This window comes from Halichoerus grypus, chromosome X (genome assembly GCF_964656455.1).
Source record: "Halichoerus grypus chromosome X, mHalGry1.hap1.1, whole genome shotgun sequence".
Lineage (NCBI taxonomy): Eukaryota > Metazoa > Chordata > Mammalia > Carnivora > Phocidae > Halichoerus > Halichoerus grypus.
Window position 1 is genome coordinate 2,976,959 of NC_135727.1, and position 15,790 is coordinate 2,992,748.

Here is a 15,790-nt window from a genome sequence, read left to right on the forward strand (position 1 = left end):
GCTATTTACCTCCAAGTGCTCCTCAATCCCTTTCCTTCCAGCTAGAACACATCCTTTTCAACTACTTCCCACCTCATGTTTATAAAGAGAAAGGCAGAACTAATTCAACTGCCCAAATAACCACAAAATAAAATGAACCAAGAAAGGGGGGCGCCTGGGTGGCTCAGTTGGTTGGGCGACTGCCTTCGGCTCAGGTCATGATCCTGGAGTCCCTGGATCGAGTCCCGCATCGGGCTCCCTGCTCGGCAGGGAGTCTGCTTCTCCCTCTGACCCTCCCCCCTCTCATGTACTCGCTCTCTCTCATTCTCTCTCTCTCAAATAAATAAATAAAATCTTTAAAAAAAAAAAAAAAAAAAATGAACCAAGAAAGGAAGGCAAAATGGAATCAAGAGGAACCATGAAAGGGGCACTATGGGACTAATTGATATGAAACGCCCAGTAGACCAGGTTGAACACCACAAAGGCAAGAGGGAAGAGGATCCGGGACCACCTGTCAACCTTAGGGACATAGTCAGGGTCAAAGAGCTTGGAGGAGAACCCTTCACTGAAGGAGCTCCCAGGACTCGGGGGGCAACTGTCATCAGACTCTGAGTTACTGTCCTTGCCTTGGTCAAAGCCCACGAAATCATCAACATTAAGGCTCCAGGTACTGTTAAGATCACACCTGAGTTGCTTCTCAAGGTCAAGGTAGCCGCTCTCAACTCTGATGTCATCAGGCAATCTACGGATCTCATCAAGGTTGCTACGAATCTCATTAAGGTTGCTATGGATCTCATCAAGGCTGCAGCTTGCTTCCTGCAGACACCTGTGACCATAGACAAGCAGATGCCTCCCACTAGGGCCATGGCCATGACTCTCATCTGAGCTCGAGTTCTCTTCAGGGTCTTCTGGGTCACGGGTATCAGCATGGCCGTGGGCGTCAGCACGGTTGCGGATTTCAGTAGGAATAACACTGTCATCAATCTCAGAACCATTAAAGCGAATGCCATAGCTGGGCAGGGCCTGCTCTGAGGTGGAGGGGAGATCACTCAGGCTTTCTCTAGAGGCCAGCCAGGCCTGCTCTGAGAGAGAAGATAGTGAGCTGAAGCTTTCTGAGGTGGCCAGTGGGGCCTGCTCTGGGATGGAGATCAAAGAGCTGAGGCTTTCTAGGCTTGCCAGGCAGGCCTGCACTGGTCTGGAGGAAAGAGAGTCACTTTCATCTTCTATGCTAACCTGGGCATCCTTCAAGGAGATAGTAGATAGATTTCTGAAGTCAGGAGGTTCATATCCTACATGAATAAGCACTGGTGGTGGGGAGGGAGGAAGAGGGAGAGGGCTTTCCTCATCAGCACTTGCAATGTGACTGTTGATCTCTTCCACTGACAGAATCATCTCTTCCTGGGATCTCCGGTGTGCAAGGGGCTGAGGAACAGGACCAAGAGGCTGTTAGCATGTAAGGGAAATCCACGGTGGCTGCCAAGCCTGTGTCTCCCTGGGGCAGCTGCTCTCTCTGGAGTGCTATGTGGTGGATGGAGGCAAGGCCTCCTCAGGCGGATGTGGCTGGGCTTCCTGGGAAGGAAGGGGGCACTGCTGGACATTAATGTACTGCCAGCGACAAAAGCCTCAGCATGGCTTTGGGAACTGAAAGAGCAAAGGAAGGAGGGGTAGGCTAACCCCTCTGGTGTCTTTCTCTTCCTTTCAGCCTCCCTGTGCTCCTTTGCCCTCTGGTTCCTTCACCTGCCCTTGAAAATATGCTAAGTGGACTGGATTTGAAGTCAAAAGGTCTGGGAAAATCTAGTTCTGCCACTTACTGCCTTGTGATCTTGCAACAATGATTTGACCTAGAAAGGAGTGATGATAAATGGTTCTATTTCTTTGCTATCTGATGGGTGCGTGTGTGCGTGTTGTGCGAGGATTAAAGGAACAAAGAAATGTGAAAGGGTCAAGGGCTAAGCTTAGGCTTAAGAAGGTGCCTGATCCCTAATCAGGGAAAGCTGATTGTTAATCAAAAAGCCAAACCTGCAGCATCACTTCCCGGTAGCGGTAGCGGGCCAGGACTCTTCGGGCTCTCCTGTGTCGCCTTTGGTTGCGCCGGGGTCCTCCTCGGCTGTAGAAAAGGTAGTTGATGTAGACATACTCCAGCAAGGACAGGAACACGAAGAGGAAGCATACGACCATATAGATGTCGATGGCCTTAATACAGGCAACTTGGGGGAGTTTATTCCGCAGATGTGAGTTGATGGCATTCAGGATGAGCATTGAAGTCAGACCTATAAAGAACATGGCACAGGGTTAGCCTCCTCAGGTGGCTGAAGTTCTTGGCAAGCCACCAGGCCCACATCCTACAGGAAGGGAGCAACCATCATCTCTGGAGTGGGGAGGGCCCTCAGCAAAAGGCCTTCAGTTCTCTAGGCCTGGGGACTTCGCTCAAGTGCTCTCTTTGCTCTTCCTCCCCAGCTCTACACCCAGCCCATGCTTTGATGATTCCATGACTTTCTCATTGCTCTTCGGATCAAGTCCAAAATCTCCAGCCATGGTTTCACAGTGGGACTTATATCTCCAGCCTCTTTTGCCTTCCAGCACATAGGCTTTCTTTTAGATCACGTCCCTCAGAAAGGTTTGTGAGCCTTTAAAATATTACACAAATACTGAAGGTTTAGTCCAACATGTGCTCCTTAAGAAAGAGGCTGAGGAGTCTGCCCCAAAGACGGTGAAGGAAAAACCAGACCTGGATGTGGGGCACACTGGGACCAGATAAACTTGGCAGCTGATTCTCTAGGCCCCTCCCTGGTACTGCTCAAAACCCTCTGGTTTTCCCCATTGCTTGGACATGAAGTTCTAACTGCTTAAACTGGAACTTCAAGGTCTTTTCAAGTCACTCCTCCCGTCTCTCTGTGACTCCCTATTTCCCCACAGCGCCTGCCCTAGGCACCCTTTGACTTAGTCCCCTTTTAGGGCCCCTGTGCCTTTTAATAGCGATTTCCTGTTTTGGTGAATGACAAGTCTTATGCCTCTGCCTCCTACAAGTCTTGAAAATGCAGCTTGAGCAAGACTTTTCTGGTGCAGTTTTAGCCAACAAGATCTGGGTCACTTCCTTCTTTGGCATCTCACAGTATCTATCCCAGCATTCTGCCAGATACTCATTGAGGACAGCTTCTCTGGAAGTCCCCTACTGCCATTTTGATGGGCAACATATCAAAATGTTGCTTAATCAACGTTTGTTGATTGCATTTCTGATCTAAATTTATGACGTGTTCATTCATGTATCCAGCAAATAATGCATTCTAATACTTTGGGTCCAACATACCAAGATCCCAGCCCTGATGTTTTTTTCACACTTGTCTGCAATATCGGTCTCTCTGCTGGGGATTGGCTAAGCCCCTGGATAAATGCCTGCTGGGCAGGCACCATATTGCTTCCTTGCCCGTGCAGTCACATACCACCCCAAGTATTCCTCTCTTACTCTCGACTTTTTTTCTGAGCAAGATGATCCAAGTTCCTCCCTGGGATGAGGACAGGACCTACCAACTGTCACCCTGGCTGCAGAAGATTCATAGTTCATCCAAAACGATATCCAAGAGACAACAGTGGTGAGAACAGTAGGCCAATAGATCTGCACAAGGTAGCTGGTGACTTCCCTCTGGACCAGGAACCTCAGTATCAGGCGCACATAGGAACCTGGCAAGGAGACGTCCTGGTATTAGGGTCGCAGGGCTGAGGGGATTTTCAGGGTGAAGTACAGGATGGAGGAGGGGAAGCCCCTAATATTCCAGCCTGGGCAGCCTGCCAATCTGACCCTATTTGCCTGCCACCTTAAGGCCCGTGACAACGGCATATCAGTAGGCCCATATGGCATGGCAAGTCTGTTCTCTCCTCCTTCCTTCCTCACTTGTTTCATGTCAACTGGAGATTCGAAATGGGAGATATAGTAAATATTTCAAAGTGACAAATGGGGGGCGGGGGGGGAGGCTGGCTCATGAGAGGAGGCCTGTTTTTATCAGGAAGAACATGAACATTTTACACTTGTAGAGTGTCAAACTTGGCCAAGTGCTTCCACACCCGTTTCCTCATCTGAAGCGGGTTTTGGAAAGTGTCTAGAGCCAGAAGGAAATAGGACAGGAGGCAACAGAGAGTGTAGAGGTCAAAGGCAGACAGAGGTCCAGGAATGTACCAGGGTACAAAAGAAAGACGAAATGGGAGAGAAGATCAGACCCACCTGTGTAGAAAAACACCTCTTTGCTAGTCATTATCTTTCCCAGGAAGCTGAACTGAGGAATGTGCAGCTTCTCAGTCCCCTGGATGGCATTCCCATTGTCTTCCCAGTATAATACGATGTCTTCAACCGTGTAGCCATCTGGGAGAGGGAGAGAAACAGAGTCAGTCTGAGAAAGTAGGCATAGGCAGATTTCACACCAGGGCAGGCTGTGGAAACCAAAGGATGGTCGGAACCTGCACTCTTGGGGCACCTTTGAGGTTTTCTGAGTCTGAGCACAGAGGAGAGGGGCACTTGGAAAGGGAATTCTCACTTTGGAGTTTCTTAGCCAGGAAAGAAAACAGAGCAAAGAGATGTGCTCCTATCCACTAGCTTGTACGTAATTTCCCAATAGCAAAGTACAATTTCCCCGTAGGACTGACTATTCACACAGGAAAGGCCACCTTCTCCCAGACGTTTTGTATATACTCCTGTCTGTTCATCTATTGAACAGAGAGAGAATGGGGAAGAAGGGAGTAGGGGAATAATGCCCTCCCTGTCACTGTCTACTCTGCCTTTGGTTTCTGGATGACTGTGACCCCAGGTAGGAAAGAAGGGGCCTTGGAAGATATACGTACAGCTCTCCACTTCCAGCTTGCAGGTCTGCTTGTCCAGAGGGAATTTTTGCAGATCCAGGGAACAAGCTCCTGTGGTGGTAAGTCTGCAGAGGAAAAGCAAAGGGAAGGGAAAAGCGAGTCAAGTCCAGGCAAGCAACCGTTCCTGAGAGAACTGAGGTACTCCACATACTGACCCACCTAACACTTTCCCAAACTGCCTACACTCGAACTGGGTCTTCCTTTCCTCCCTCTCGTTTTTCTTTCCCTCTTTCTCCTCTTCCTTTCCTTCCTCCTAGAGGAAAGCTGGGTCACAGTTGTGTAGGAGGAGAGAGGGAATGTGTATGTGACAGAGAAACCAAGAGGTCTGACAGGGAACCTCAGGGCAGCAGAATGGGAAGGGCCCTTGAGGAAACTGGATGGAGGGACAGAAAGTGGACCTTCTTGCTGAAGAAGGAGCAAGGCTGTCAATAGGAAATGGTGCTACACTGAAGCAGCTGAGGTGCCCGATCCAATGTGGAGTGCCCGTGTGTGGCATGCCCGCGTGGATGTGAGCCGTAGCCCAGGCCCACCTTTGGCTGTAGGGCCTGCTCCCACAGTGCTCTCTTCTCTATGTGTCTGCCTATGCACACAGGCCACTGGGGCTGAGCGAAACGACAGTAGTAGGTATAAATGGGTAGGAGGTATTAACATATCTAAGGTGGGCTGTGGAGTGTTGGGCAGGGGCTTCAAGTTGCCACATGGTGGGTCTGTGAGAGGAATCTGAGGAAGGATCTCGGAGGAGCTGCAGAAGTGGGAGAAGTGACCCACCACATAGAAGGGAGACTAGGCCTTGTCCCTTTCAACCCTTGAAGTGATTTCCATTTTGTACACTGGGTAGGGTGTGTGTGTGTGTGTGTGTGTGTGTGTGTCCCTTCCATGAATCCTCCACGCAGCATTTATCAGCTGAGGCCCCCTTTAAATGAAACAAGTATGACCAGTGACCTTGTTCTCTGCAAGCTTTGTTGTTGTTTTCACTCTAGCACCTTGGACCATGGAGAAAGCAGAGGGAAACAAAGGGATAGAGCAGGAGCACCCCAGAGAAAGAGAGACTCAGAGACAGGGGCTGAACCCTGGTGCAACTACCTCTTGGAGAAATTTTCTGAGCTACACTTATCTCTTATGCTTGTCTTAAGTGACAGTTTGTAAGAGATGATGCCGTGAGGAGAGCCTCAGTGACTATAAATAAACGAGGGAGGATTTCCAGCGTGTGTGTATCCCATGTGTATGGAGCCATAGACAACAGGGTCCCCTGCATGATGCAGATATGACCAACGACAGAGACTGGGCCCCCTCCCTCAGCATTCATTTGTCTCCCTCCCTCACATTGTGGGAGAGAAAAGAAACAAAGATAAATAATAGAATGTGTACAATGCTAAGGTGCAGGGAGAGCTCTTCGGATTGAGAAAATCAAGGAGGGTGTCTTGACAAAGAGGGCATTTAAGTTAGGGATTGAAGGATGGGCAAGGTGTGGGGACAGGAGAGCCAAGGATGGCTGTGGGAAACTCTGAAGGTTTCCCTTTGACTACTGGATAGGATGGGTGAGGGGGCAGTGCAAGACAGCAACAGGGTCCTTCGTGTGTCCCTTACAGTGCATTCATAGGATACTCAGGGGGAAGAAGGAAGCCTGCCAGGATGGTCCTCAAGCCCCTGGGGAAACTCACCGGATGCCATACCGCACTGTTCCATCTGGGTGAAGCTGAAACACGCGATTTTCCACAGTCACATCATGCACAAAATCATCCTTGCTATTTAGAAAGTAGCAGTCAGGGACCCACAACTTCTCCAGCATCCGATAGTCCAGGGTCAAGTTCAGGTTGGTCTCATGGTATGCTAAACGTGGATCTTTCCAGGTTTGATGAAAAAACATCGTGATCGTATAGTCCTGAGGAGAGAAAGGTAACTCCCAGTCATAAGTGGGGTTGTTCAGCTCTCCATCCTCAAGGAGTGTGTGTGTGTGTGTGTGTGTGCATGCAGGTGTAAAAAATACATCCCAAATATAGATGAGTATTGGAACATGTAAGAATGTTAAATGTTAAGAATAAACTGAGCTTCATGTAATTAAAATCCAGGTTAAGAAATCAAATATTACCAATGACTTTCAAGTTTCAATGTGTTTCTTCCAGAACATATTCCCCACATCTACCTCCCAGCAGTATCCATTATCTTAGATTTTAATGATAATAGCTCTGTTGCTTTTTGTTAGACTTTTATTGCCTATGTCTGTATTTCTAGGAAACATATTGCTTACTTGGACCTATTTTTAACTTTTTCTTCCAAATGGAATTATACTGTATGTATTCCTAATTTGTTTCTTTCACTCAAAATTCTATTTGTGAGATTCTTTCATGTTGATGTCTGTAATTAAAGTTTGTTCACTTGCACTGGAGAGAATATTCTCTCATGTGAATATACTATGTATATACTACTATGTGAACAGACAATACGCACCAAAATCAACATGAAATAAAAGTAATGACGTGAAAGTTCCACTTTACCCCCTCACCCAGGGCAGATGAGAGTTCCCAATACTGGTATTGTCTGACTTTTGACTTATGCCAGTCTGGTGGGTATGGAATGGATTCTTGCTCTGGTCTTATTTTGCATTTCATTGATTAATAATAAAGTCAAACATATTTGCACATGTCCATCTGCTACTTGGTTTTCTTCACAAAAGTGAAGTTTCTGTTCAAATTTTCTAAACATTTTTCTATTGTTTAAAAAATATTCTTATTGGGACGCCTGGGTAGCTCAGTTGGTTAAGTGTCTGCCTTTGGCTCAGGTCATGATCCCGGGGTCCTGGGACTGAGTCCCACATCGGGCTCCCTGTTCAGTGGGGAGCCTGCTTCTCCCTCTGCCTGCAGCAACCCCTGCTTATGCTCTTTCTCTCTCCAATAAATAAATAATTAAATAAATATTCTTATTAATTCACAGGAATTATGTATATTTTTCAATAGCAGTTCTTTCTGTTGCATATATCTTAGTCCACTCTGACTTATCCTTTTACAGTTGTTATCCTGGTTTTATTTGTCTGGCAAAACAGAAGTTCTAGAAGTTTTGGCTAGACAGAATTTTTTTAAAGATTTTATTTATTTATTTGAGACAGAGAGCACCAGGTGTGGGGAGGGGCAGAGGGAGAGGGAGAAGCAGACTCCCCACTGAGCAGGGAGCCCGAGGTGGGACTCGATCCCAGGACCCCGATATCATGACCCGAGCTGAAGGCAGATGCTTAACCGACTGAGTCACCCAGGTGCCTCTAGATAGAATTTTAATATAGTTGAAATTACCAGTATTTCTTTTTATGGCTTCTGTTTCCGATGACTTTTTAAAGAAGTCCTACCACAAAAACAGTATTCTATATTCTCTTTTAAAAACTTCATAAGCCTTTAACCTTTAGATTTATAACTCATTTGGATTTATTTATTTTTTGTTCCAGGTGGCTGTAGTTTCCAAAACCTACCATGTTCATTTATGTGGGCTCTGTTGCAGGTCAGAACAATTGGAGTTGGCTTATGACCCTGCTCCTTGCCCCATGCTCCCCGTTCCCAGGCCCATGGCTGAAGCTGGCACACTTACCATAGTCATTTCTGAGATCTGTTCAATACTGGAGACATAGATAGATACTCCCACGGGCACAGGGGCACCTACAACACAGGAAGACACTATTACATGCAGGGTATGATAAAGCATGGACTCAGGAGCCAGACTGCCTGGGTGTGGGTGTAAATATGTGGGTTGTCTATGTGAGCCTGTTTACCTGTGAATGTATTTGTAAGCAGGTCCACGTTTGAGTAAATGCATGTTCATGTTTGTATGTTAAAGATGCTTTTACATGAGTGTATGTATGTTTGCGTACTGAATGGATGTGTCTGTGTGCCCATGTGTATGAGCATATTCATGTGTAAGTCTGTGTGTGAGCATGTTAAGTGCATGTGTGAGGGAATGTGTAAATGAAAGTGTTTGTGTGAGTGAATGTTTGGGAATGTAAGTGAAATTCTGAGTGTGTGACTTACAGTCAGTGTGAGTGAGCATGTTCATTGTGTGACTATGTTTGTGTGGGTGACCTTATTTGTATGCAAGTTATAAATGTGATTAGTGATCATGTTTACATACTCACACTCATCACACTTATATATGTGTATATAAGCACCTTTATGTGCTTGAGTGGATGTGTGAGCATGTTTGTGTGTGATTAAATATGAGTGTACATGAGTGTGTTTGTGTGTAATTGAATGTGTGACCATGCTGATGTACAAGTGAGTCCATGAGCATATTCATGTGTGTTAATGTGTCCACTGTGCAGGTATGAGTGAATGTGTGAGCATGTTAATGTGAGTGTGTGCATGTGGATGTGTACGTGTGTTAATGTGTGAGCCTGTTCATATATGGGCATGTTTGTGTGAACTGGTAAATAGGTGGATATGATTGTGTGAGCATGTTCACGTGTGTGAGCAAGCTCCTATATGAGTGAATGCATTAGCCTGTTTGCATGCAAGCATGTTAATGTGCACGTATAAGCATGTGCATATCAGTGTATGTGTGTAAGCATTTTTCGCATGTGGGTTAATATGAGTTATTTATCTGTATGAATGAATGTGTGGACATGTTAATATGTATGTCCATGCGTGTGAATATCCAAGCATGCGTGTGTGCATCTTTGTATGTATATAAGTGAATTTGGCAGTGTGAGTGTAAGTGAATGTGGGAGCATAAGCATGTGAATACGTCTGTGTGTATGAATACATTTTTTAAAAGAGTTCATTTATTTATTTGAGAGAGAGAGAGCACGAGTGGTGGGGAGGGGCAGAGGGAGAGGGAGAGGGACAAGCAGACTCCCTGCCGAGCCGGAAGTTTGATCCCAGGACCCGAAGATCACGACCTGAGTGGAAGTCAGACACTTAGCCATCTGAGCCACCCAGGCAGCCCTGTGTGTGGATAAACTTTTGAGTGTGTTTGTGAGAACATGTTCATGCGTGTATGTGTACACATGTTCATATGTACACAGATGTGTGAGCATGTATAAATATGTGAGCAGGCGCATGTGAGGGTAGGTAAGTGTGTATACTGAATTTGTGAGTGACTGAATTTGTGAGTTTGTTCCTGCGAGCGCATGTGTGAGGGTGTCTGGGTATGTTAATATCTGAGTGTGACTGGAATGTGTGTCTGAGTGTCTTTCTGTCTCCGGGCTTTCTTTTTCAGTCCCAGGTGTTAGCACTGCCCACTCAAATGTGATAATGGATTTGAAAATATGTAGTAAACTCTAAGGTGCTGTGGTAAAACACTTTTTGTTGTCTCCTGTTGGCTGAAAGCTGTCTTTACCTAGCCCCACAGCTAAGCCATTATTCTATATGTGTGACGCTATGGGAACGTGCATGACATAAATGCATGACACTTGCAATTTAGCCTGCTGGCTTCACTGCAGGCTGATAGCCCAGGAGCTGAGCTGCCAAGAGGGAAAAGTGTTATTCCTACCCCAACGTTTCAAGCAGTGACATGGGGTTGGGCAGCAGCATACGAATGGCAGCTGAGAAGTAAATGGGCCCGGACTCCAGCAATACACGTAGTGACAGGGGTTTCTAGAAATGCAGTTCTTTATTATAGCCTTTCAGGCTCCCTACATGCCTTTAGAGGGTGAAAAGCACGTTAAGCAGGCAACAAGCTCTAGAGGGGCCATGCAGCCCTCCCCGCCCCCACCTCACTCTTGGATCAGACTTCTCATCTTAGACCACTTTGTGCTACTCAGGCAACCCCATCCCTTACAGTGGAATCCTGGGGGACCTGAACCCTAAAGGGCCAGGACATAGTCCTGTCCAAGGGCCCTCAGTGGAAGGGGTATGTGGGAGCTGAAATGCAGTCCACATTTCCCTCACCAAGCTATGAGTCCTGGCCTGGGGATGTAGCCTGGAGGAAGGAGACCTGGGACGGTTTTCTAATTTACCCATCTAGTGGGGACACCTTATGAGAGTTTAGCCACGGTATTCCATGGAGGGGAACAAGAAATTTCCAGATAAGGTGTCTAAATTCTATCTCTGTTTTGATGGCCTCAGCCTCACATCCCTTTGTTACCCTCCTGATGGGCTCAGGAAGGCAGAAAGAAAATTTCCCTCTTGGAAATTTTGCTACCACAAGTCCTTGTCCTCCTTAGCAGCCACCAGAGTAGCAGAGGAAGAACAGATAAATGAAGGAATGATGAAGATGTCCCCCTCATTCCTTTACTCTATACCTATGTCATGCCAGGTGCTGAACTAGGTGAAGTCCTCAAGGACCTGCCTTTGGCAACACTGTGGAATCCCACTTCTCTTGTACAGAAAGAAGCAGCTGGCCCTTCCTCCTCCTCCTCTCAAGGAAGTAATGAGGCTCCCACAGCCTCATTACTGACCCACCGAACCTGACAACAGTCAGGTGAGGCCTCTGTATGTGGTGTGTGTGTGTTGTGTGTCCTTGAATCTCTATTTCACTTCAGACAGAGGGGAATTTGATTCTGTGTCTAGTGGGAGGCATTAAAGGGAGTCCTAGGCTACCCCAACCCTGAAACCCCTGACCCAGTGTCCCACTGATCGGCACCCCCCCCCCACCCCAGCCCATATAACAGTCCCAGACGGAGCATGTAGTGCCTCCTTCTCTCTAAATGCTAGAAGGCCCTGCGCTGTCCTTGCTCTGCCACCTTCATCAGGGACCCATCTTTTCTCATATGCCCCAGGTCTACATGCCCATAAAGCTTAGTGTAACTTAGGAGGTTAGGCATTGGGTGTAAATAAATCCAAGTTAGCTCCAAAGACGGTGGTGAGGTGCCTTGGAGCTACTGTGGACCAGCCACACCTGATAATCCCCGGAGGCTGGTCCTTGCCCCTGCTCCCTCCCCCTGGCCCCGGATGTCTGCGGACATGGCAACCGGAAACAGTGGAAAGGGTGTGCTTGGTGTACTTGAATGGCTGTTGGTCAGCCTTTGTTGAGAAACGTGAAAATGAGGAAAGGAGAAAGTGTAGTAGCTACTTCCCTGAGCCACCAGAGCAGTTCCGAAACCAGGGTCACACACGGCGCTGGCTGTGCCCTAGCACCTGAAGCCCCACACTGGAAGCGCCTTCCTTCTGCCCTCTCCACGCCAGCTTTCGAATGCCCAGTGCACACTCACCTTGGATCCAGGACTGTACCTTCTGTCCCCACACTCAGAGCGAGCAACACAGCAAAGGTGACACCAGTTAAGTGTCCCACTTCCAAAGCTTGGGGCTTTGGTTTTCCAGGTGGCCCTCCAGGCAAATCACAGAGCCCCACACTGGTCTGCCACACTGTAGACCTCACTGGCTGTGTGCCCTTTAGGGTGAAGGCATTGTGTATTCGGAAGACCTCTATTCATAGGTGCAAATGTGAACCATTAGCATTCATTAACTCTTTAGAGTAGGTGTCTAGTTCTACCACCTGCAGGAAGTGGAGTGCTTTCTCCAACTTAGCCACTCTGATTTTTAGCTCTTTCTCTGTTTCCTTTGAGCTGAAATGTGACTAACTTCTATTTAGTACACCCTTCCTTTTGTCTGTCCTTGGTCTAGGTTTCCTGGGTGGCCCCTAGGCCAAAGAATGCTACTCCTGTTCTGTGGGGTTGGAGCAGATTGCTTGTCCCTTAAAGCTGTGTGATTGAGCCCAGTCACCCTTTTGAGGGTGGAGACAGGCAGGAATTAAAGGAGAAACTGATCTATGGGCTTCCTGTTTCAGTTTCCTTGTCCTTTCTCATCTCTGTGCTTGAGGTCTGAGTGCGAGGCTAAGGAGTTTGGATTATACCTGGCAGTTAAATAATGCCATCAAAAGTTCGTGAGGTGATCAGGCTGGATTTATAAAGATCACACTGACTGTAGTGTGTTGAATGAACTGAACTTGGTGGGAGCTGAAGGCTTTGCGAAGGGGTGGCAGAGGTGGAAGTGCCCGGGACCCCGGTGGGAAAAGTAAACTAGACGGAGAAGACCATGCCCTTAGTTTTGAACTAGCTGAACTAGCTAATCACTTTGCAAGTGTCCAAGGTGCAAAGAATGTGTGATCAAGTAGAAGAATGTGTGCCCCTCCCAGAGATGTAGCGGAAAACTGGAGAGCCTGTGAAACCCAGCAGTTTTGTCTGTGGTTACTGCTTCTCCAGCCACACCAGGGAGCGCACTTCAGGCTGTTGTAAGGGAGGGAGCAGAAAGGCCCCTGGCATAAGAAGGCGAAGAAGTGGGAAATTGCCGAGGCTGAGCAAAAGGCCTGGGGCTTGGGGGCCTGGAAGTGCTCGGATGCAGGTTGTCCACAGCCGTAGGAAGGTAGGGAGTGCCGCTGGTCAGCGTCCTGAGTGGGGCTGTCTCGTTGCATCAGTCTCAGCTCTTTTCCCACCTAACACAAAGGCTTCTAGTATCTGGACGGGTCTTACCTCCAAAATTTGGCCTCAGACGGACATCATATCTCGACAGCACCCTGTCCAAAATCTTGTGAACCACAGCTTCATTTGCACAATTTTTGCTGAAACAGAGAAGTCATCAGTAAATGCCACATTGCTTCTCAGGGAACAAACAACAAAGAACACCCCAGGTATCAACATGCCAGGGCCTTCTTTGCTCCTGCACACATGCAGACATGTACAGCCCAACCTGTACCCATCTCTCCCTGCTCCTCTCCCTCCCCACAGTGAGTCAGCCAGAAGCGCAGCAGTGACGCAGACTCTTTTTCCCCTCCCCCCTTCCGCTTTTATCTAGAGAATGGGGCACAAAGACTGGATACTTATTACCAGGCAGGATTGGGGAGGAGGGGGGCATGAGGTGGGGAGACTGTAGGGGAAGTGGAGAGGGGAGGGAGTGGGCAGGTTCAAGCCCTGAGATAAATGCCTTACTTCAACCCCTTAAGAAGCCCCATCTTGCCATCAGCCTGGATGCAGCTTTCCAGGTTGGTGGGAGTCCTTCCAGGGGCACCTGATTGCCTCAGGAAAGGTCATCTTCCACCCTCAGTGTCCCCCTGAGCTGAGCCAGGCAGTTCACATTCTCCAGCTCAGTCACATTTCCCCTACGTAGGCTAGGACTGGGCATTTTGTTCTCACGTCTATGTAAATCTTGTGTTTATACAACTCTGCTTTTTAAGACTTGACATATGGCACATGACGCAGAGAGAGCCTTGCTCATGTAGCAGAGATTAAAGACCCTCACCCAATCAAACCATTTTAGATTTTGGGGGCCCAAGGGCTGTCCTCAAAAAGACATGTATTCTGGGAACAGACATCTCTCTGGCTAAGCATAGGCTTCCAGCCTAGACGTGTTTTGGGTGAGCCCATGTAAGTGGACCCAGCTCAGCCCTGCAGAGAGCTGGCCTTTCTAGAAGTCTCTGAAGCTCATCCAATTCACCTAGACATTCAGTGGGGCTCTTTTCCCCAAAAGGGGTTTGTGAATGAGAACAGGCCCTGGGCTTCACTATGACTCTTAGGATCTTTGACGCATTGACCAGGGAACAGACATCAGTCCCTGCAAATCACAGTGTGCATGTGTGTGTGTGTGTGTGTGTGTGTGTGAGAGAGAGAGAGAGAGAGAGAGAGTTCACTAGCGCAGTCTGGTATGTCGGGTGGAGGACATTGCAGGGCTGTCTGCTGGAACCTTGCCAGACTATACGCCCCCACCCCCCACTTTTTTCTGAATACACGTTCATTTCTGGCTTGTCATTTAAAAATTATTTCTAATCATCTTTAATGACAAAATTTCATTTTGCATCATTCCAAGGTGTACACATGTATTATTCCCGAATTAAAACAACGCATTCCCGCCTGTTTAGTACCACACATTACCCATAGGACAGCGCTCAGGATCCGTGGCTCCTGCAAATACACATTTTTGTATGAGCTACATGTAAAGTCTAACTGTTTGTTTAACATCTCTTCAGATATTTGCAGACCCAAACTTGAAATCAAACACAGAAAAAAACCGTTGAATCTTCAAATGTTTTCACAGGAGTAAGTACAAAAGCACACCCATCTAAGGCCACTGATTGCACCGTCTGGGCTCCGGTGAGGTTGAGTCAATGATTTCTATGTGCGGCATTGGAAAATGTCTCTCACCGCTCAACACACACAAACATACGCACGCGCTCCAGGGAACAGACTAAAATCCGGACTCAAACAGGTGTCTCTATACTCTCTGTTTTGTGAGTTGTCCATCACTCTGTACTGCCACCACCCCAATCCCACAGGTGCCAATGGATATGACTGGGAAAACCTGCCCAGGGCCTTGGCAGACCCTGGGGTGAGGGCACCGTCCTCCCCCCACCCTCAGGGCTGCAGTTTGGGCACACGCGGGGCTCTATGAGGCGCCGCTGTAACAGGTGGGTTGAAGCACAGAGCTCTCTTTCAATCGGCCACCCCCACTCCCACCCCATCCCCCTCCAGGGACCGGCAGGCAGGACCCAAGTGCCAGGGCTCGGCGAACCGGGTTCAAGTTACCCCAGCCCGCTCCGTCCAAGAGGCCGCCCGCGGGTCCCTGTCGCCGCCATGCCCAGGCTGGCGGTACCCGCTTACCAGCTGAAGAGGTTCAAGATGACTTCGGGCACGGCAGGGGAGAGCTCGAAGTGGAATTTTGGGGTAGGACTGCGGTCGTTGCCCTCCGCGAGCCAGGTCCTGATGAGTAGCAGGAGCACGGCGGCTCGCAGCATCGCCCTGATACCCATGGCCACACTGGTCCGGGCTAGAAGGCGCGAGAGACGGCAGTCTGCAGCGGGGGAAAGGGATGGCATGGAGGCAGTGCGGGGCGAGAGGGAGCTGGGGGGTCGCTAGGAGTCTCTAATGAGACACGGGCGAGGGTATGGGAAGCAGGGGACGCGGGGGTCGAGCTGGAGCCCAGAGCCCAGAGCCCAGGAGGAGCGGCCCCCCAGCAGCTCTGCCCCACGCAGCGGCCCCAAGCTGCACCTGCAGCTGCGAAGTGCGCTCCGTCTGCGACCGCTTCTGGCTGCGACTGGACTCCAAGCCCTGCGCCCG

The 15,790-nt window shown here is 48.6% G+C and overlaps 1 protein-coding gene across 1 annotated transcript; it reads right to left on the reverse strand.

Moving 5' to 3' along the window:
- Positions 1 to 305: 305 nt before the first annotated feature.
- GABRQ (gamma-aminobutyric acid type A receptor subunit theta) lies at positions 306 to 15,538 on the reverse strand. Its single transcript, XM_036105941.2, has 9 exons — positions 15,335 to 15,538; positions 13,214 to 13,302; positions 8,401 to 8,468; positions 6,489 to 6,709; positions 4,810 to 4,892; positions 4,196 to 4,333; positions 3,505 to 3,657; positions 1,999 to 2,249; positions 306 to 1,401 (listed from the first exon to the last, which is right to left on the reverse strand). Exons 1-9 carry the CDS (start codon positions 15,481 to 15,483, stop codon positions 418 to 420), a joined length of 2,136 nt encoding a protein of 711 aa, XP_035961834.1. The 5' UTR covers positions 15,484 to 15,538; the 3' UTR covers positions 306 to 417.
- Between the last annotated feature and the right edge of the window lie 252 nt (positions 15,539 to 15,790).

What these genes read in the sequence shown, in the direction of transcription:
- GABRQ (XM_036105941.2), bottom strand. Translation starts at nt 15,483, where the DNA reads ATGGGTATCAGGGCGATGCTGCGAGCCGCCGTGCTCCTGCTACTCATC. An exon ending in AGAGGTGTTTTTCTACACAG is followed by an intron (nt 3,658 to 4,195) that starts GTGGGTCTGATC and finishes TCTCCTTGCCAG; the next exon opens with GTTCCTATGTGCGCCTGATA. An exon ending in TGCAGCCAGGGTGACAGTTG is followed by an intron (nt 2,250 to 3,504) that starts GTAGGTCCTGTC and finishes TGTTCTTTATAG; the next exon opens with GTCTGACTTCAATGCTCATC.